Below are 21673 nucleotides of genomic sequence, written 5' to 3'. Positions count from 1 at the left end.
GGCATCTTACACGCCCCAATTGCCGATTGCCGTGCCTCTCTGTGGGGCTCTACTCTGGCCGCGCCTCTCCAACAGCCACCCTGCGGGCCGCTTGCCGCACCTCTCCAAAAGACCCACCCTCCTACCCACACAGTCTTCCGCAGTGTCCCCAAGGGAGCAACAACGACATTAGCCAATAAAATACCTCCTCTGGGTTCCCCAGCGTGCGTCTCTTTTAAAGCGTAACCAACCTGGGGCAGGGACTGTCTCCATTTTGTGCACTGTACCCTCCAAGCGCCTGGCCGGTGATTACCAAGTAATGGGTTTGATTCCCCAGTCCATTGCGCCCGTGCGACCCGCTGGCTTTCAGTGGAGATAATCCCACTTTATGCTGGTGGAATGGAGAATAGAGTCAGGCCCAGTGGGTCTGGAACCCCAGTTGAGCCCAAATGAGATTGCCAGAGCCAACGTGCCATTCTCGGGAACCTGCTCAGAATGACAGTAACTTTTAGAGTTGGACACTAAGCAGCGAAAGGGTGGGGCTGGGCATGAAGTTTCAGCCAGGGGAAGCTAGCAGACTATGCGTTCTCTCTCTCTTTCTGGTTGGTTTTCTGCTACAAAGCAATAAATAAAGCCAGACAAATTCTTGGATTTCAGCAGACACCTATTTTCAGGGGGTTGCAATGCAGGACTCACTTGCGCAATTCTGTTCAGAATGGGTAGAAACATTCCTCCTCAGTTCCCGAGCTAACCTACCCATCTGAGTCAATATTCCTTCATCTGGTGGGTTTTAGGTGGGTGGCCAAAATCAGACTTTAGGGAGAGATTTTCAAAGGCACAAATGGGAATTGGAGGTGGCCTAGCTGCCCCTTGTGCCTTTGAAACTCTCACCATGTGATGGAAAATGACATGTCATATTAACTATGGAGCAGCTGCTGTCACTCCATCATGTGTGTGCGACACATTGTACCAGGCACGGAGGGCAAAACCCAGCTCCCATGCTGCCAAAGGTACTAGGCGCAAGCTTAAGGAAGTGCCATAAATGGGTGCTCAAAGGGATGTTGCAGGAGCTGAGACCAGCAGAGAAGGGGTAAATATTGGTCAGCAAATCTGCAGGGAGGTAATAAGGGCAGGTAATTGGGAGGTGAATCAAATTCAGCTGTCAATAAAACCATTTTCCAAGGGCAATAAGAGCAGGAGGATGGTGCTTTCCCCTCCTCCCCACCTCGGTCTAGCATTTTCCAAGCATCCGCTCACTGGCCACAAAGGAAGCAGGGAAGTCAAACAGCCTCCCCCCGGAGCACGTCACTTATGAGCGGGCCTGTGCAGCCAAACCTCAGTCTGCTCCACAATGCAGCAGGGGCTCCCAGGCCACGCTGCTCTAGGACGCCTGCTCCCTGCCATGTTTGCATAGCTTTGGTGGTTTTAATACCTGCCCTGACAAATACAACTTAAAATGGCTCGGTGGGTGCTCTCTGGATCCAGCCAGCAGCTGTGTCGAAGGAGATGCTCTGCCCTGCAATGGAAACAAACAAACACACAAGTTGTGAGAAGGACCCTGGCTCTAAGCACCCTCTCTCTAGTTATTCCCTTTAGTCTCCTATGTTAAGGTACCATCCAGGGCCAGGGTGTTCTACTGAGTCAGCTTCAAAGCAGGAAATGCAGTCAGATAGTTATGCCCCCAGCCTACTCCAGTAGGATGGGCTGCGGAGGGCAGGAGATTACAGCCTTGGCTGTGGGGAGCTGACAGCTAGTCCAGTCCCTGCCTCTGCCAGCAGGTGGTGCTGTAAGCAATGGTCTAGGAGTGCAGGTCATAGGCCAGCTTGCACTATAGCAGCCACAGCTTTTCCCAGGAGGCAGGGCCGGCCTTAGGGAAAACAGCACCTTTGGCAACCTTGTATTTTGGCATCCCTGGCCCCTGTTGTCTCCCCATCCATGCCCCCATCGCCCCTGGTCCCCGCTACCTCCCCAGATTCCACACCCATCCCCCCAGGTCCCTACTGACTCCCCAGGCTTGCCAGCCCCCCATCACCTCTGGGCCCTGCTGCCCCCCCCCATTGCCCGGAGCTCCCTTCTGTGGTCTCGCACCCCAGGCCCACCCCACTTCTTGCCTCTTGACCACGGCACTCTGGGCGGTCGTCCACGTTGCCCTCCTGTAAGGCCGGCCCTGCCAGCAGAAGTGACTCCAGGGAAGGGTGTAGGACTGGGAGACCCAGATGCCTTGCTGCCCCCTAACTTTTCCCAGCAGCGAAGATCAGAGATGCACAGCGCAGTGATGTAGTGGGGAGACACTGTACCTTCGGGCAAGGGAATGCGCTGCCCCGATGCTACCAGCACAGCCTCCAGGGGGGCCAGCTGTGGGTCACGGGAGGACTTTGTCACCTTTATCCTAACGTTCTCTTTGGTGAGTGTGAAGTTCAACTTGCTTCCAAGATAAGAGACTCCAGTGACTTTGAGTTTGCTGATGTTGTCCGGGCATATGGGGTCGAAGTTCAGGCTGCTCTTGGTGATCCTAGGAAAGGCAGAGGGGAGTCAGGGGCTATGTTAGTGAATTCCATCCACGGGGGAAGAGACACTGGGTATTCTCCTTCCTGGGCTGTCATTTTCTTAGAATATCAGTGAGTCTTCCAACATGCCCTCTTGAGCTGGGAGCAACAACAGGACTGAAGCAAATACCAGCTGTGAGAACCTGAGCATCTCCCAGAACAGCCTTGCTAGAATACAGCACAGCTGCTGGCTTGAGCGTGCAAAGTGTCTGCTATTACCTCCACCTGGAGTAAACCAGCTAATCAAATAGGGAAGGGAACCTCTGTGTAAATCCAAAAACCACAGCAGATTGTAGAAGAGGGAGAATCAGTTCCCTTTCTGTGAATAACTCCCTCCAGGCAGAGTTTGGTGGTGATGGTCTCATGTAGCTCTTACTCTCTACGGTCACTGCAGAGATGGACTTTAGGCTACGATGTCTTTAGTTCTTTACAAAAAATAATTCCTAGTCAATCTGCTTTTTGCTGGTTAGTTTCCTTAGCAGTTGCTAAGTGGCATGCAATGTGCCACAGCTCATGACTGACTCTTCCAGCACTGTCACCTGAGCTACTGGCAACAGCTTAACTCAGAACTACATCACAAAAGATTGGGTGGCTCTGGAGCATGCTAATGGCATGTGGAGCCTTAACCTAGGTTACTGGTTCAACTCTGGCCTAGTGTCCTAGTGACAAATGGTTGTTAGCAGCCAATGTGATAAAGCCCTGGCTGGGATGATTTAGTTGGGGATTGGTCCTGCTTTGAGCAGGGGTTGGACTAGATGACCTCCTGAGGTCCCTTCCAACCCAGATATTCTATGATGTCTGTTTGGAGGCCCATGTGAAATGAGTTGGAGAAGGGGTGGAAGTCATCTCAGTCTGCTTTCTAAGGGAGATTTGGATTCAGATTCAAACTCTGTGGCTTGAGTCCATGTCTAAGTGGAACATGGAGTCCAAATACCTTTGACTAGTGGAAAGGTGGCGATTAAGGTTGGAGTTTGGATGGTGAAACCTGCAACTCACACCTGTGTCTACCAGAGACTTTGGAGTTTCTCACACCTAATACTGACCACACACACCAACAATGAATGCAACTCATTAGCACTAAGTATTTTGCTACGTATGAATCTTAATGCCTCTAAACTCGATCTGACCTCAACTAAGCTCTTTAAGAATATGTTCCAGGACCAGAATCACATCTGTTTTGGGTATAAATGCTGTGGCCTTAGCTCTGAAAATCCATCAGATCTGACCACTCTAAAGTGCTCTCTGGGTGCTGCTTTTAGGGCCACTGAGGAGACTTTAGTTAAGTTTTTTCTAACTCAGAGGTTCAATTTTTTTTTTCAGAACCACAACTTCCCATGCAGCTAACTGGCTCCCCTTTAAACCATTTACTTACTGCAGGTGCAACTGGCTTTGACCCATAGGGCAGGAACACTTGGAAATGACTCCACATGTGTGTCAGGTGAGCTCTCAACTCTTGCACTGAATTGGCTCCATTCTCACCGTGCCAGCCCAAGTTTCTCAGTCTCAGCTGGATATTTCCCTTCCTCAGAAGTTGATGTCAGTGGTGAGTTCCCACCACGTGGTCTATTTTAGGCCCTTTAGTTATTTACAGTTTCTCTGTCACTGTGGGGAAGATGTAGTTTTTAAGCCTGGAGGCTGGTGTGCCTGGTCATTAGGGTGATATCCAGATTGCTACTTTGCTCTAATTCAATATTGATTCAGCTGGCTTTGCTCTGCTCTGGGTCTCTTGTATCTGGATATAAATTTTGTGGCTGCAGCCACTTTCCCCACAGTTAATTATGAATAAACCAGAAAAAACTGCATTAGTAAAAGGGCTCAGACATTATTACCAGCTTCTGGCAAATCTTAAACAGATTGAACAGAGTCCCCTGCAGAGCCATGTTCCTTTCCTGTAATCTCTCTCCCTGAATGCTGCTCACCAGGATATTTGTGTGTCAATAGGAAACAATCTCCTTCCCCTGATGTCACAATAAATCACTTGATGGTGATATCCCAGCCCAACCATTCGTACACCACTGGGTGAAACCAAACCTTAGGAGACGCATCTGGCTAGAGAGGAGAGCGCTTCTGTCTGCTCATCACCATCTTCCTACCCAGCAGAGACGAGAAAGGGAAGGTAGAAAATGGCTTTGTAAAATGGTAGTTTGCTAACGGGTTATTTTGATACCCCCCGCCCACAGTGGGAGGCGAGGTCTCAGATAGAGCTAGTTGGAAACTAGAATTCCTGTTCCGTGGGAAATTTAATTTAAAAATAAATAAATTCTGAATTGGAACAAAAAGTCAAAACTTAGAAATATCACAGCAGATCCAAAATTCCTAAATTTTGTTTCAGAAACATCAAACCAAAGCAGTTTAATAAGGTTGAAATGAAATAATTTGATCTCAATGAAACATTTTCCATCAAATGTATTGGAATGTATCAATTTAGTCGAATCAGCATTTTCTGATGGAAAAAACTCGTCTGTTGGAAAACGTTCAACCAGCTCTACTCTCAAGTAGTATCCGAGGCGAGAAAAGATGGTCTTGTAGCTGAAACACAGGATTGAGGCTCCGGAGATGTAGCTTCTCAGCTCTGCAACTGACTTATCATGTGACTTTGAGGAAGTCACTTGCTCTTCTGAGCCTCAGTTTCCCCATTTTTAAAATGGGAAGGATGCTAGTATTATTATTGAGAGGGGAGACCAGTCCCCCTGAGATTCTGGCCAACTTTAATATTTACAATGTCGAAGTCTGACTTAGCCTTTTGTCACCTCAAGAAGTGATTTCTGTGATGTGTCTCCAGTGATTTCCATTAATTTTGAGAAAATCTAATTCAGCATATATTTCAAATACACAACAAGAGTCAGTCTATTTATGACATTACTTAAGAGGGGCAATCTCTTGCTATCTAAAGTATAAAGCATCAATAGGTAGATTTAAAAGCTTACTCAAAATGTTCCATTCTGTAAGGCTATACAGGGCACATTCAAAGATATTTACTTTGTTTGCTTTTAAAAGTGTATTTTAATGTTGATGGTTGACTTCCATTTTTGGAAACTGGCCTATTAATATAAAGTGGATTATAAAATTTAAAAAAAAAATTGTTATGGGTATTTGCACTAATTTTTTAATCAAGATAGATCGAACTAATAATTTCAGAATTAATGGATTCAGGTCTTAGGGCTGGTCTACACTACAAAGTTAGGTTGATACCCCTGAGAGATGTAGCTAAACTGATCTAAGCTCCAGTGTAGACACTGCTAGGTCAACGGAAGAATTCTTCCATTGACCTAGCTACCGCCGCTCGGTGAGGTGGATTTACTACAGAAGAATCCCTTCCATTGTTGTAGGAAGTGTCTACACTATAGCGCTACAACTGTGCCGCTGTAGTGCTTCTAGTGTAGCCATACCTTTGGTGGCCTTGTCCCTCCCACCTTAGTTGGTGAAGAAGCTGGAGATACCCCCTACTTTAACTTGGCTAGGTCTGGATACTTAAGGTAAACATCTGGGAGGCTAAGGCATGGAACCCTCTAGGGAGTGTTATGGAATCCTTTGATCCTATTGGGGTTTCAATCTCCATTGGAGAAGTTGAGTGGGATTTTCAGAAGGGCTCAGTGTTGGCCTGACCCTGCTCCTATTGATGATAATGGGTTTACCATTGACCTCAACGGGGGCAGAGTTAGGTCAGTGCTTTTGAAAATCCCACCCTGTTCTCTGCAATTCACTAGTTATCATCTGGGCTCCTAGGGGATTGTAAGCGTCGTTGTTTGTCCATTACCTGCAGAGAGCTGTCAGAGGATGTGGGTAGGATAGTACCCTCCATTCAGAGATGATGCCATAGACTGGAAAGACTTTAAGCCCCAGCATCCTGAATGCTTTTGCCATAGGACCAGTCATCTTGCTACATGTAAACGTGAAGGTTCTTAGAGATCTTTTGTCGTGGTTGTCAAGAAATTCAATGGGTAGCACTAGCGCTCTCACCTGAACCCCGTGTATCCGAAAAGGATGGCCTGCAGGAATCCCCCCATGCCCGTCAGGAAATTCACAGCTCCTGACCCGTCGGAGTTCTCCACCCAGATCTACAGCAACGCGTGAGAGAGAAATGACTTAGGCCATGTCAGGATTTATTAGTTACGCTTCATAACATTACATGCAGTTGGAAAGTGTTAATTATGAGCATCACTTGTCTGGTCCCCTGGGAGCCCAGAGAACTGCCCCCACTCCTGCCACAGAAGGATAGGGTGGGTATGATGCATTCTTTCCACATAGTCCTGCTGCCCCACCGTAGGGAAAAGAGGAACCCTATTTAGGTCTTCCCTGCTCCTCAGCCCTTTGCCCAGCAGAAGGAGAAAGGGAGCCATGGTGGGTGAGATCTAGTCACCATTGGAAAGAGGGGAATTGGGAGCTGAGAGTGGGCCCTCTCCTAGCACTGAGGGGTGGTGGTGTTGCAATGCCCCTGGCCCCGTGGCCCACCCTTGATATGAGGAGCTGGCCGGGAGAGCAGAGCAGGGTGCTGCTTGTCCAACTGCCCCCACCCATAACGAGGAGAAGGAATCTGGGGTGAGCATGATGCCTGCACATTAGCCCTGCTTCCCCTGGTGAGAGGAGAGGGAGAAGAGTGGTGGTGCCATTCCCCCATTGCCCATCAGTGCGCAGGGAGATGGGGGTAGTGAACTGCCCTGCAGTAGGCAAGACAGAAATCAAGAACACAGAAGAGGCTGCAATAACTGGTAATACAGTTAATGTAGGTGCCAGTCTGAGTGACATCTGTCAGCATCACGGGCCGCTTGTGACCAGCCATTACAGACCTGCCCAGATAGACTCGCCTTCCATCTATCTATAGTGGTAGGGGGCAAACCCCACTGCACCTGCCTGACCTTGAATGGTTCGGTGATGTTGTTGAAACACTTGTTCAGTTGACTCTGCGCCCTCTGGATCTCCTTCAGCTCCATCCAGCCAACCGCAAACATGCTCTGCAGGAAAGAGAACCAAACAAGTGCCTCCTGGGTGCACTGCGAGGAGCTGAGCCCTGCAGGAGGCTCACCCCTTTCACACTGAAACCACTTGGCTTCCACTCCGCTTGGCAGCTTACCCAGGTCATAGCTGGCCCATCCAGCTCAGTGACAGGTTCATACATCTCCAGGTCATTCCTTCGGACTTCAGAGCTCATGGGATACATCATTGGGTATCCGAGCAAGACAACATCAGCTTGTTTCACCTGCTTACCTGGGGAAGGGACAGACAGAGGGGCAGGGCATATATGGGAACTAGGAATGACAGGTGATGGGCCCAACTTGAATCTCAGATCCCAGGGGGAGCGTGCAGGGCTGGCAGCTAGAAAGATCAATGTTTTACTAGTACATTAAGCTAATTTGATAGGGAGTCATTTAATGCAATATACTGAGAAGCATGTGATGCCATTTCAACAGAGCAAAACTATAATTGAAGTGCAAAGCAAGCCTAGAGAAGGTGGGTCATGGACACAGGAGATCAGCTGGGTATGGCTCAGGTCTGGCTGGCTGGAAGTTAGATCAAGACACAGCGATTTCCAGTTTGTTTAGAAAGTTTTTCATGGACATGGTCCTAGCAGGTACCTTCTCTGGAAGCTGGTGCAGGGCCAGGATATCACCCCAAATGCCCAGTTTTAACATGGTGTTAACCAGGCAAGGCAGCTTCTCAAAACAAGGCACAATGGAGTGACTCACAGAAATGCAGGTGCACACGCATGACCCCAGATTTAGGACCAAGCAGGCACTCTCGTGGCAAAGCAGATTTTAATTGAGTTAACGTTTCAGTGCGCAATTATCTTTTTTGCATGCACAGAACCAGGGAGCTGCAGGCATTACCGTGGAGCTCAGCCTTGCAAATGTAGCTTCAATGTCTAAACAAACATTCAAACAGTAACCGTGCCACTCGCAACCAGGGAAAGGGCAAATTCCCCAGGCACTATGGACCTATCCCTGACAAAGAAAATCTTGACAGAGGCCAACTTCTTTAATAATAACTAGGTGTGGCAAAAGTCGATTTTTATTTTTTATAGTTTTGATAGATAATATTGATGTTTATTTTTAAACATGTTATTAGATTTGTATTCAGTTAAATGTTCACTGTTGTGGGAAATTATGGGAGGGAGTCAGACAATAATTATTTAATGACAGTAGACGTTGAGATTCAGAGTTAAAGCATTATAACGATTAAAACAAAAACTGTCAACATCACGTGTCAAAATACACAAAGGAAATCGCCGTAAATCAAATTCTAAGACGTTCCCAAGCAGCATTTTTCTTAGTTTGCCAATTGGTAAAATTCAATTATTATCACTGGAAATATTTTTTCATCACTTTGTGTATGGACAGTGAAATTGACATTTACCAATAAAAATCGAATCCTTCCAAGCCTAATAACAACCCAGAGATGAGAAACATCCCATCCAGTGCAGAGAACAGCTCAGTAGCCACACCTTCTACAATAAGAACCTGGGTTAGGTGACCCACCAGCACTCACACCGCATCAGCATCAACCCTTCTTCAATAGAGAAAGTACCAGGCCAGCAACGCAGTGCTTGCCCTAAGCCTTACTTAGTCAGGATCCGAGGTTACTATTGTGCTGTAAAGCATCCTCAAAGGACAAATCGAGGCTGAGATGCAGCCCTCCCCTTCCTGTTCCTCCGACTCACCTGGGCTGTACCCATCGTACTCTGGATGGTAGTTCCTGGCTGCATCAAACGGCACTTTGACTTTCTTGGCAACCTCCTGCCACTCCTCAGGGACAGGGATCTGGAAATCACGGGCCACGTCGGCTGCAAAGTTCAAGCTGTGGATAGGGGAGTGAGGAGAGACTGTTTATATGGTGTCTGAAATGCTTTACAGAGCAAAATATAAGAAGAATTGGAAGCAAAGGCGCTAACCCAGCCAGCCGCCCACAAGGGAAATAGCAAGACTGAAAGACCATGGCCCAAAGCATGAGCTTCGGAGAGCCGCTGATGCCTCCTGGAGCCTGGGCTTTCTTCTGAAACCCGCCAGCTTGCTAAGCAGCAGGGAAGACTGATCAGAGTCTGGAAGAATGGTTCAGTGTTTCTAGAAATCATACGCGTTACCTCCTCTGGGCCACGGCGTTGGTATAAACAGAGTTATCGACACTGTAGTGATACTCATCTGGGGGCATGACACCTGGAGGAAGAGGGAGAAGACGTCACACCAGGGCACTGCCTGTCCTTTTGTTTTAAACCCCTTGCTCCGGGGATTGGTGAGAGGCTATGGAACCTTTCCCCTTGAGGTCGCTGGTTTGCATTATAGCTAAGGGCAGGTCTTCACTACAGGGGGGGGGGGTCGATTTAAGATACGCAAATTCAGCTACGCGAATAGCGTAGCTGAATTCGACGTATCGGAGCCGACTTACCCCGCTGTGAGGACGGCGGCAAAATCGACCTCCGCGGCTCCCCGTCGACGGCGCTTACTCCCACCTCCGCTGGTGGAGTAAGAGCGTCGATTCGGGGATCGACTGTCGCGTCCCGACGAGACGCGATAATTCGATCCCCGAGAGATCGATTTCTACCCGCCGATTCAGGCGGGTATTGTAGACCTAGCCTTAGTGTTAGTGGGTGGCCTTTGGGAAGCAAGCAGGGATCTCAGTGCAGCTCCCAGTGGAGAAGTATACATCACTGGCACCTGTGTTGGCAGCCTTACTAGAGAGGTTACAGACTCTGGACTACCTTCTGAGCCATAGTGATGTTTCCTTAGCCTCAGGGTTGAGGCCCATTGGCAGGGTGATGTGGATGGAGCGGCATGCGTGGTACCTGTTCTTTGAATTAATAGTTAGAGCTCCTAACTCCACAGTGGTGAATCTGGTACCTTCCCCTAGCACTGTGTTCAATCATTTACTATATGGGAGTGGAGAAGATTATCCCTGGGGATAGAGAGGCGTTAATTTCCCAGTAGCGGGGGGATTCCTTAGATTAACAATAACCTTTTCTTTAAAACACTGGTGCACAGTGAATGGGATCTCAGGAAGAAAGAGCCAGTTGTAGGTAGTACAAGGATTTTCCAATATTCTGCAACCACAGCTCTGCTCATGCACGTCCATCCTGACACACAACAGCCCCCATTATTCCATCCCAGGCCCCACACAGCTCTGCCCAGGCACCCCGGTCCTGATCTGCAGCACCTCCTGCTTTCTTACTCTTCCTTCTCCTGAGAGAGACAAGGTGTGGGAGGGAATGTCTTTTATTGGGCCGTCCTCTGTTGGGGAGATAGACAAGGTTTTGAGGCACACTGAGCTCTCCTTTGGGTCTTTCTTCTCCGGTGAGCCCAGACAAATGGCCCAACTCCCAGCACAGAGTGAAGGGGCAGCTGTGACGCACCTTTTCCCCTCTGGCCTGCTGCCCCTCACTCAGCAAGGGGGAAGGGTAAACCATGGCAGGCGTAATATGCTTTGTCCATCTCATTGTCCCTGGAGCTGGCAGGAAGGAAGAAGGCTCCGTATCTCTTCTGGCTCATGGGAAGAGGCGATGCTATGCTAGACTTCCACCTCCCCCAGACATGCCAAAGTACGTGTTGGGTAGGTGATGCTGACTAATTCGCCTGTGGGCTGTAGGATGAGACAAAAACACCTTTTCGCATGCAACTCACTGCAGTATTTGAACGCAGGTCTGCAGAGGCTAAAGGCCTGTGCGCTAGCCCACTGGGCTGTGCCACCATCCTCTCCTTGCTCCTATTTCTACTCTGATGAGGGCCACATCTCCATTTCCCGCGTAGCACAAGGCACATCCTTATCAGAACTGAAATGAGATCTGTTTCTGATGCAGCGACAATGGCAGATACGGGGAGCTCCGCGCCTATGGCCATCCTGTCTGGAAGGGTGCAATGCAGGGCCCGAGAGAGTGGGAGACTGGGTGAGCCTGGAAGGTGCAAGGGAGCTGCTCCAGCCACTCTTTGAGCACACAGTAAAGCTATGCTGGGTCTGAGTGGGAGCTGGGTGTTAAGCCCATAGTAGCTGCTCAGGAATGCAGGGGACCTGAGAGCCAGTGCATCCCATGCAGAGAACAGCTGTTACCATATGCCAGAGTGAGGCAGGCCAAGCTGGAGAAGCTGTGGGCTTTCACCTGCCAAGTCCTCTCCCAGAAACCAGCTCCCAGGCAGGGGAATTACCTTTGATGTGGTAGCACTGCTCCTCCTGACTCCACACCACCCTGCTGCACCAGTACTGAGCCACCATACTGACCACGTCCCAGGCTCCTTCCTCCCTGAACAGCTTCTGGTCCTGGAGGGAGCCAAACCCAGAGAGAGAGAGCTATGGGGAGCTACGAGGAACAGAGACACTGGTACCCAGACCCAGAGGGAGCCACGAGGAAGAGAGACAGCGGTACCCAGACCCAGAGAGATGGGGAGCTGGAAAGAAGATGGACATTGACCCTGTTGGCTGAAATCACAGCAGCTGCTTCCCTTGCCTTTTTCCAGCGTCAGCACAAGCACATTCCCTTTGTCCAATTCATCACTTGACTGATACTGCACTGCTCTTTGGGGGTGCTATTCCCAGTGGAGTTTGTTTACAGGCTTGGATATCCCTGAAGTATCAGCAGTAGCGTGCAATATACCCTCCACCCTAGACACTACCTCCACAGTAAAGAAATAAGGCCAAATTCAGCACTAGCATAAGTGGATGCAATTCCATGGATTTCAGCAGGAGTTGCACCAGGCTGAATTTGGCCCATTGACTCATTTGAAGTGTGTGTAATCTCCTTAGTGAGGAAATCTCATACCACCCACTCTAAGCAATTCCACACAATGGAGGGGAGCACCACCCTCTCCCTGTGCTTGATGGGTAGAGGAGACTCTAGGAGAAAATGAACCTCTGTCCTGTTCTGCACACATTGTGTGACAGGCTTTTCCCAGAGGAATTGGGGGGAAATTCAGTTCCCTGAGCAGGCAAGCAAACAGCTCTGTGGACTGGACTTTGTACCTGCCAGTAATTTTCAGGCCTAAGAGACATTTCAGGTATGTCTACACTGCAGTGTAAGCCCAGGGTTAATACAACTCAGGTTAGCAGACCCTGGGTTTGTTAACCTAGGGGTTTGAGCATCTACACTCATTTGTAATACCAAGGTAGAAATTGTTGAACCCTGGGTCCCAACCTGGGCCTCCAGCGTCTACACTGCTTTATGTGGCCCCAAATCCAATCACCCATATCCCAAATGTCCTAGTGCCCTCCCATAGTGTGGCTGCTCTAGCCCTTTATTTGTGGTGCTGTGTGGGAAAACTTGACTGTCCATCTGATTATCCAGAAGAAAAAGAAAGTCATCCCATGGGATTGTGGTATACTTTTGGCGGTCTTGCAAAGCATAAGTCTAACAGGTCTGTGTCTACACTGCAAAGTAATAGGGCTTGAACCCTGGGTCCTAGCTTGGCTCAGGCTTGGACCCTCCACGCCGGTGGGGTCCTGGGACGCTGGGTCTGAGCCCTGGATTAGCACGATTTGTGTGTAAATGGAAGGGTTAGGCTTGAGCCTAAGTTCTAACCCTGGGCTTACAATGCAGTGTTGACATACCCTTAAAAGGCTTCATGTCAGCCCCACCCACTTTTGAGAAGACAGGTTTCTAACTGGATGACAGAGAAAACTGACAGCTGCAAAAATCAATGGGGGCTATTTAATGCTTCTCTTTAGTTGGGGTTCTTTAGCTCCTACTCAGAGAGCGTTTAGACTCAGGGCAAGGGAGACACGAGAAAGATAAATGTAATACTCAGGGCACGAGGAGAGCAGCAGGGCTGTTAGGGGGCCCAGGGGACTCTGGTAACTGGTTGTACCAGCAGTAGTTAGGGGAAGGGGTAAAGAGAGACTAGTCCAGGGTTGGAAAGCAAGATGCTGAAGAGTGAAATAAGGAACTATATCTGAGGAGCAGGCGTTGAAGAAGGGCCACTGTAGATTGTGGAGAGCCTAGTCAGGAAGTGTTACTGGCCGTTGTGAATGGGGGAAAGGACAGCAGAGACGATCTGCTCTGGGAGGGGAGGAGCAAAGTGACCAAGGACCCCATCCAAGGAATTGCCCAGTAGACTGGTAGATTTGGCCACTGGGCCTGCCCTGTTTCTGGCACCATCATCATACCTGCACCACACTGCGCGCATCTCGGTTACCTGTGTGGCGTGATAATACTGCTCAAATGCCAGCAAAACATCCCCATTGATGTGAACTTCTTGAGCTCCATAAATCTCTTCAGGGCAGACTTCCTGGCCCGTGGCTGCGCTCTCCCAAGGGAACTTAGCACCCTGCCGGAAAAAATACCCCCCGGAGAGGCTGAGCATGACCCTCTGAACTGAACAGATCAGAGCAAGCTAAGCATCAAGAGGTTTATTTCCTTTGGTGGCTGTCGTCTCTGTTTGTTTTCTGACAAGTCTGTTCCTACCTTGTATCCCTGCTCCTGGGCGTTCTTCAGGGCTCCACTGAGTGCTCGAATACGGTACTTCAGGATGGCTCGGGCTGCTTCAGGGTAAAATAACAGGATGTTTGGGTATACCCACGTGTCCTGGAAACAGAAAATGAGTCTATATAAGGTCAGACACTTAGTGAAACTAGGGGAGGTTAGGACAATGAGTGTGCCAGGACCCAGAGAGAACACCAGGGCCAGGGCTTGCCCTCCCAGCCTCTGAATACTGTGGGATCCGTACTCCCGGAGCCGCTGAGGCCCTGCCAACACAACCACTGTTAACTGTGCATGTAACTGGCTAGTTGCACTGTCACCTTAGCTCATTAAAAGTAACGTGGTTGAGCTGTGCCCACACAGGAGTATTTCTGCCCTCACACCCATGTTGGTGTCTCCATACCTGCCACGCTCCCGAGCCCTGTTTGTATCAGAGCATTCTGGGGGAATCCAAGCAGTTCTCCCATAGTGCCCCAGTGGGGGGCAGAGAGCCTGGAGGATGTTCCTACGCAGCAGCACTTGGGGTAAGGTTGTTCCACCCCACAGATTGCTAGGAAGAAGGGCCACCCAAACCAGTTCCAGAGACCTGGTGTAACTGCTGCCCACGCTACAAAATAGTCCATGCAGTGAGCCAATTATAGGAAGAAAACCGTGTGCTGATATAAGCCTCTGGCAGGGGGAAAACACTCTGAGCTGACTGTGGTCACCACACTAAACATACTTAGTCAACCCTGCCAAGAATGGGTTATGAATCTGGCATAGGGACAGGGTCTGGGTTCAGCAGGTTCTACATCCCACCACACTCTTGCCATTAGTTGTCTTCCCAGCCTCCGAGTGCTGTAGGATACACACCCCAGGGCACGGTGTCCAAGATTTGCCCTATCAGCCTCCCAAGACGTAGACTGTTGCCACACCTCCCACCCAGTTCCGCATTTCCCAGTCCCAGGCTGGAGTGCTGTAGCATGTCTGATCCCCAGAATGGAATTATGGGCTGCAATCCTCTGTAGCCCACCTGGTCCCAGAAGACGTGCCCCCAGTAGTCTTCTCCCTGTGTGCCATTGGATAACCCGCCGGGGCTGATTCCATGGAAGAGGAAGTCAGGAGAATCCAGGGGAGGAATTGCACTCAGTAGGTAATAGAGACATCCATACAGGGCCTGCCTCAAAGGGAGAGGCCCATCTACATCGACCCGGCATCCTTTCCAGAGTGCTGCCCAGGCCTGGGTGTGAGAGGAGTATAGGGAGCCAGCAGCAATCAGGGACGTTCCTTCGCTAAAGCATCTCTTCACTTCCTCTTCACTCTCTGCCACGGCGGTCAGGAACTCCCAGGTTCTCTCCTGCTCCTCCCCTGGCAGGGTCACAGCCTGTGGCACCGGAGTCCAGATCATGTGCACCGTGGGCTGGGGAGCCCCCTCCACCTCGGGGATCAAAGTTTTCCCATAGATATATCTGCAAGATACAGCAAATAGCATGGGAAATTGCAGCTTCGCCTCAGCAGCCAGAGAGGGGTCACAAAGTGCATGACTCAAGGGGCCAGATCCTCCGCTGGTATAAATCAGTGTAGTTCTGTTTACTCCAAAATAGTTATGTCAATTCATAGTAGCTGAGGATCAGGCCCATACTGTTGTGTGGAACGGGCCTTCCTTCCCCCCCGGCCCATTTAGCTAAGTGGGACTCTCACCACCAGAGAGAGCTTCCGAGTCTGAAATGTATCATGACTCTCATTCCACTGTTATTAGCAAGAGCTGTGGAGCACAGCGTAGGGGTGGTGAGAAGAGAGCCCAATAGACATGGAGGGGAAATAGACAGATGACCCAGAATAGGGGAGAGTCCAGGGTTCCCATTTACACCCCCTCTTTCCTCCCCTGGATTGTCTCGTTGGCCCAGATCCTCTAAGGCAATGGTTCCCAAACTGGGGTTTTGAACCCCTGGGGGTTCGCAAAATGTTACAGGGGGTTCTTAGGAAAAAATTCCCTAGTGGCGGACAGAGCTGTCCCTAGGGACTCTGGATAGCATGGGGCCAGCAGCCCAGAGCCCTTGGACTTCCAAGAACTAAGCAGATCAAAGCAAGCATGTCTATCACACTGAGATTTAAACTTCAAGACTCCTTATAAGAAATGGAAAGGGAGGTGGATATTTTTTGCTGTTTTTAAAATTAAATAGGTAGCTAGTTTTGTTTTTAAAATTATTATGAAGAACAAGTTTAAGCTTTGTTGTACCATGTGTTGTTTGCCTGGACTGCTCAAGACCTGAATGCTTGTGTAGGACGAACTCTTTGAGTTGGCTTCTTAAATACCTTCATGCTGTTTCACATCTGATACTCCTTGATGAAACATAGGAGCCTTGTCTTATAACAGGCTTATTCAAAGTGATACAAGCTACAAAAGTGAGATATTGGAAGGGTGTTGCTGTTTTCATAATGTAATAAAAATACCGTAATAATAAATAATTAATAATAGTGTGTAATAAGCTTGTCATAAAAAAATTATATTTCCAAGATCGCTGCTTTTATAATTTATACTCAGGTAAAGGAGAAAATCCCTGGAAATATTCATTTTTAGGAGGGGGGTTGCGAGACTTGACATTTTAGTGAAAGGGGTTCACAGGTTGTTAAAGTTTGGGAACCACTGCTCTAAGGTATTTAGGCTCCCAACTTTCATTCATTTCAAGCCTAAAAACCTTGTGCTCTCTTCCCCCTTCAGATTGTCTTCTTCTCCACGCCCCGGTGGGAAAATATGGCAAAATGCAGATGGCAAGATGCCCCTCCTCTGGGCAGCACCCACCTGCAATGGGACACTGAACAGCTTGAAGTTTACCTCCTGGCTGGCACCACCCGATGGGGTGGGGGTGGGGCTGTCTCCGTCAATTGAATTAACACCCTCCCGCCCCCGAACATCAAATAAACATCAAACAGGAAACTGAAGAAATTTCGACTTAGGTCGAGCTGGACTCTAGAACTCTCAGCTTTCCAGACTCTCCCTTCTCCCTCCATTCTAGTTAGTGGCTGTTGTGGTTGATATGTCTGTAGCTGTGACACGTGGCATCCGTTGCCATGGCACCACCAAAAGTACCGAGTGCCTGAGGCAGCTCCCAAGAGCCTGACTCTCAGGCCCAGCCCCTCTGGAGCATGGGTAAAGTTGCTCAGAGTCATTCCAGCCTAGATGCCTCTCAGAACCCGAGCCATTGTCCTAGCTCTGTTTTTGTCACCCATTTGAAAGTTGGAAAGAGGGCGAGTCCTTTTGTTCCTCAGGCCACATCCCTGCTGGGTACACCCTACCATGACCACACTCACTGAGCTCCCTGGAAGTCCTGCCCCTTGTGCAAGTCCAGATCTCGGCTCTGTGGCGTGAATTGCATCTGGAGCTGCACAGTCACTGGCGGGCCTTTGGTAGTCGATCGCTTGATGGTGATGCTGAAGGCCAGCAGGTGTACGAGGGAGTGGTGGGCGTAGATCCTGTGGGTGGCGGTGTAACCTGGCGACTGAAGCAAGTGGCTGAAAGTCCCTGCAGACACAAACAGAGTTATCATTTGGAGCTTCCGCTCTCAGATGTTTCTGCCTGTTCTCTAAATCTAGGGCCTGATCCTACTATTGGATCTGGGTGGGTGCAGACCTGTCCTGTATGGAGTCCTGTTCGGAGCAGGGAGAAAGGACAGTCGGAGGTACCACTGTAACAGGTACATAAAGTGCACATGGGCCCAGAGTCTCAAAGGTATTTAGGCACCTAACTTCCATTGATTTCAATGGGAGTTAGACCGCTAAATATCATTGAGAATCTGGGCCATAGAGCCTACAGGAAATATGAACCTCCCCAGTAAGTTTAAACCCAGCAGTGATTTATTATCAAAGCAAGAAATGAGCCAGGACCAACCCTCAAAACTGAACTCTGGATCCAAATCTCACAAGCCTGATTCTCCACTCGCTCCCACCAGCTTTATGTTGTTGTAACTGAGAGCAGAATCAGCCCAGTGTCTCTAAAACAGACCTACCTAAGTACTCAAAACACTGGATCTGAACTCTCCCAAACTTTAAAAAGCAACAGAGGGTCCTGTGGCACCTTTAAGACTAACAGAAGTATTGGGAGCATAAGCTTTCATGGGTAAGAACCTCACTTCTTGCATCTGAGCTTATGCTCCCAATACTTCTGTTAGTCTTAAAGGTGCCACAGGACCCTCTGTTGCTTTTTAGAGATTCAGACTAACACGGCTACCCCTCTGATACTCTCCCAAACTTTGGATTTCAAGATCTGGACCAAATTCAAAAACTTTCTCAAGTGCCAGTTTTTTAGAGTGAGATAGAGTAAGCGAGATTAGGTCCAAACTGCGAAGAGGGAGCCTAAACTGGATCCATTCCTTATGTTGTGATCCAGAATCTTATTTCTGGCTGATCCACTGTCTACACTAGTACTGGAACCATTTTATCCAAAAATGTTTAAACATGGTTCTTGCCTGTAAGTACCTGCTAATATAGTTTACCAGGACAGAGCAGCCATGGAAGGAATTATGTTATAAATAGGCTTGTCAGAATTCAATTTTTTTTTAGAAATAATTTCAACTAGTAATATCAATGTTTATTCTTAAGCATTTTTAAAATCTATTTAAATGGGAGGGTTAGACAATTATTTAATGACAGGAGACACTGAGATTCAAAAAGTTAAAGCTTCATAGCATCACGTCAAAATATACAAAGTAAATAGCCTTAAATCAAACTCTGATAAATTCTCAAGAAGCATTTTTCCTACTTTGCCTATCTGTAAATTTCAATTATTACCAATGGAAATATTTTTTCATCGGTTTGTCTGTGAAATCAACATTTATCAATAAAAATCGAATCCTTCCAAGCCCAGTTATAAACTGTTTTACCGAATGTCATGGTTAAACATCATTTACTAGCATGGTTCCAGCAGGTGCATAGACATGGCATAAACACTAGTGTCTTATTCTCAGCTAAAGGGAAATTGACCAACCTTAAAAGTGTAATGTGAAGGTGGAAAAAGTCCTCTGTTATCAGAGTCCAGTATAATCAGGCCTTACAGCTTTCTATGTGTGTGTTTATTTTTAAAGACATTTAGCCACTATTCTGTGAAATTCACCCCTAAAATGTGCATGTGAGCGCTCCTTGCTAGCGCTGCAGAAGCCATTCACTGTTCCCAGACTGTGGGGTACTGAAAACTGTGTTTAAAGTGTAAGCTATCACTTTACATTTCTAAGGGGTTTCCTGGTCCTGCTTGCAGGCTAGTGGGCTCTGTAGGGAAACATGCCATCATCAGACTCAGTTCTGCAGACAGCCAGCCTAGAGTAAGGTGGGATGAGTTGTGCCTCTCTTTTTTAGGGAGCAGCCTGCTTTGTCTCTCTCTGTTTTGTTTTTTTTGCGTATGATTGTTTTGAATTCTAAGAAATAAAGTAGTTACATTGCAACCCTTCCAACAAGAATATTTTATCCTTTATCTGTCTTCACTGTGTGTATGCTATGAACATAGCACAGACTTATGCATGCTTTTGTCTGACCACTGTCCATGATGCCATGCACACAGCAAGAAGGAAACACAAAGCCCTGCTCGTTTCTGGCTCTATTAGAAACATGGGGCCAAGAATGGAGGAGAGAGACTGTGTCGATCCGATCACATAGAAAATTAAAACATTGGTAGGGAGATTTAGAGATTTAACTTCTAGGCTTCTAAGAGGGAGTCACTGACAATGAGGAGAAAAGAAAATCAGGCAAACAAAACATTAAAGCACAAGAACGTAGTTGCTACTTGGGAGCTGAGGCTCTGTCTGTTTACCTGTCCTGGTGTTCAAAGTGAAGGTCTCTGTCAGTCCATCCTCACCAGGCACGTTGATTCTGACGTTGACAGGGCTGGGGACATCGGCACGGTGAGTGTCCCCCACTGCCCCATTATACACCCCGTTTACATGGAGGATGTCCCTATAAACTCGGGTGCCCAGGTAGGCATTGGTCACTGTCGCAAGGAGGCGGGGATCTGAGGGCAGAGTGCTGGAGGTGAACACAGCAGGATCTGTCCCACCATCTGCCATTGCTACTTCCTGTAAACAGGGAACAAACAGAATCGGAGACGAGGATTAAATAAAACAACACCATACAGTGAATTTTTGTCAAAGACAACCCTGCACCCCCACAATCTTACTGCAACATTATCATGGTGCCTGGCTGAGATTGCAGAGTGCATTCAGGACGCTTGATGGAGTTGGTCCTGCATTGCTTGTGGGATGAGGAAATACCCCATTTGTTTGGTGGCAGATCGATGAAAGGGTATTAGGAAGTTGCCATGATTTGTAGCTGGTGGCAGGGCATTTCTGACAGTGAGAATGGTGCGTGGAACATGGTTATTTTCAATTTCTCAGGCCTCCATGGCCTCTAGACCTGAGGACTGGAATAGCCATATTGCAAGTCAGGGTTAAGGTGCATTGGTAGAATTGTGGTGAATCTACCACTGGAATAGCAGCCGCTGTTGCAGGTTAGGACTCAGGTGAACTGGTGGGCCTGTGTGGGGCCCAGAACTGGAAGCACAGGGCTGCAGGGGCAATCTGCATTCTCTCCCTGGAAAGGAAAGACTGGCCCAAGGATGAGGAGGAACCAGGAGGGAGTCTGCACTCATTGCATCTTAAAAACAATTCAAAAATTCCACCTGTCAAGGAAAAATACTAGCTGCAACTCACGTGACAATCCTCTCACCTGGTGATGGAAAGCATGCCAGTGCCCGGTTCTGTAATGCACCCCAGGCAATCATTCTTACCTGTGGAAAGTGGGTGCAAAATGCTACCAAGTCACGCTCTAGCTCAAACAGGAATTAATTTGGGGGAATTCCTGTGTCATACAGGAAGTCAGATTAGATGATCACAATGGTCCCTTCTGGCCTTGGAATCTATGAATCGACGAACAGAAGAGTTTTAGACCCACTTTGAACTAAGTAAATGATTACAAGGCACCAGTCGAGAATCAGGCACAACATTCTATTTCAAATGAAAATGCTTCTGTCAGAATGTCGTAGGAAAATTCAAGTGGCTGATTCCTTCTCCCTCCCCACCTGCATCTTACTGCAATGGATGTCTCCCTTCTCTTCTAGATAGTCACTGCACTATTTGTTTTGGGAGAGAGACACAATCCCATGGGAGACTTTGAACTTAGGGATCTGGTCCAACTCCCTTTGAAGTTCACAGAGGAGTAAGATCAAGGCAAGCTCGGGTAGTTTTTCTCCCTGTAAGGGCTAGGCATGCAAGAACTTGGCAGGCCAGGATTCATAAGTTGCTGGCTGTTTGGGACCTTAAGTAATGAGAACGCAGCCTGGTGGCAGCTCCCCTGCTATTTATCTCTCTCTCCCAGTGCAAGGATGGCAGTACTGGAAATCCCTCCCTCTGCTCATGGCTGGCAGCTCTCCTGTCAAACTCTCATGGCAGTTTCCTGCCTGTAAATGCCTCTCTCTGTGCTTGTGCCTGGCGGCCCCCAGGAATCAGCCAGGCAGAAAACAAAACCCACAAGGTTTCAGGGAGAAGTTGAAAAGTTAGATATTGTATCTTGCCTTCTCCTTCAGGGCTCGGCTGGACTCTGGCAGCTTGAGGCTGCTGCTGCAGCTGCAGGATCTCCTGTAGGAGGGGCGAGGGAGGGTAGAAGGAAGTCACTGAGCGGAGAGGAGAGGAAGGAAATAACTTTTTTTGAAAGAAAAACATTGAGACAGGTACTGCTCTAGGGGGATCTCCTGACACACTCCTCTCCGTGTAACTGAGCTCACTGCTTAATGTATACA

At 48.4% G+C, this 21673-nt stretch overlaps 1 protein-coding gene across 1 annotated transcript; it reads right to left on the bottom strand.

Annotated features, from left to right (window-relative positions):
* Positions 1–18: 18 nt before the first annotated feature.
* PGGHG (protein-glucosylgalactosylhydroxylysine glucosidase) lies at positions 19–19946 on the bottom strand. The gene is made up of 13 exons (XM_024208299.1): positions 19694–19946; positions 17206–17416; positions 14927–15362; positions 13900–14019; positions 13631–13762; positions 11651–11762; positions 9601–9673; positions 9181–9317; positions 7597–7730; positions 7382–7477; positions 6486–6583; positions 2277–2491; positions 19–1495 (listed from the first exon to the last, which is right to left on the bottom strand). Exons 1-13 carry the CDS (start codon positions 19944–19946, stop codon positions 1431–1433), a joined length of 2082 nt encoding a protein of 693 aa, XP_024064067.1. The 3' UTR covers positions 19–1430.
* Between the last annotated feature and the right edge of the window lie 1727 nt (positions 19947–21673).

The sequence above is a fragment of the Terrapene carolina genome, unplaced genomic scaffold (genome assembly GCF_002925995.2).
Source record: "Terrapene carolina triunguis isolate 2854851 unplaced genomic scaffold, T_m_triunguis-2.0 Scaffold261, whole genome shotgun sequence".
In the NCBI taxonomy this organism is placed as follows: domain Eukaryota; kingdom Metazoa; phylum Chordata; order Testudines; family Emydidae; genus Terrapene; species Terrapene triunguis.
The sequence above is the reverse complement of the archived record's forward strand: the minus strand, read 5'-3'. Positions and strand labels throughout refer to the sequence as shown.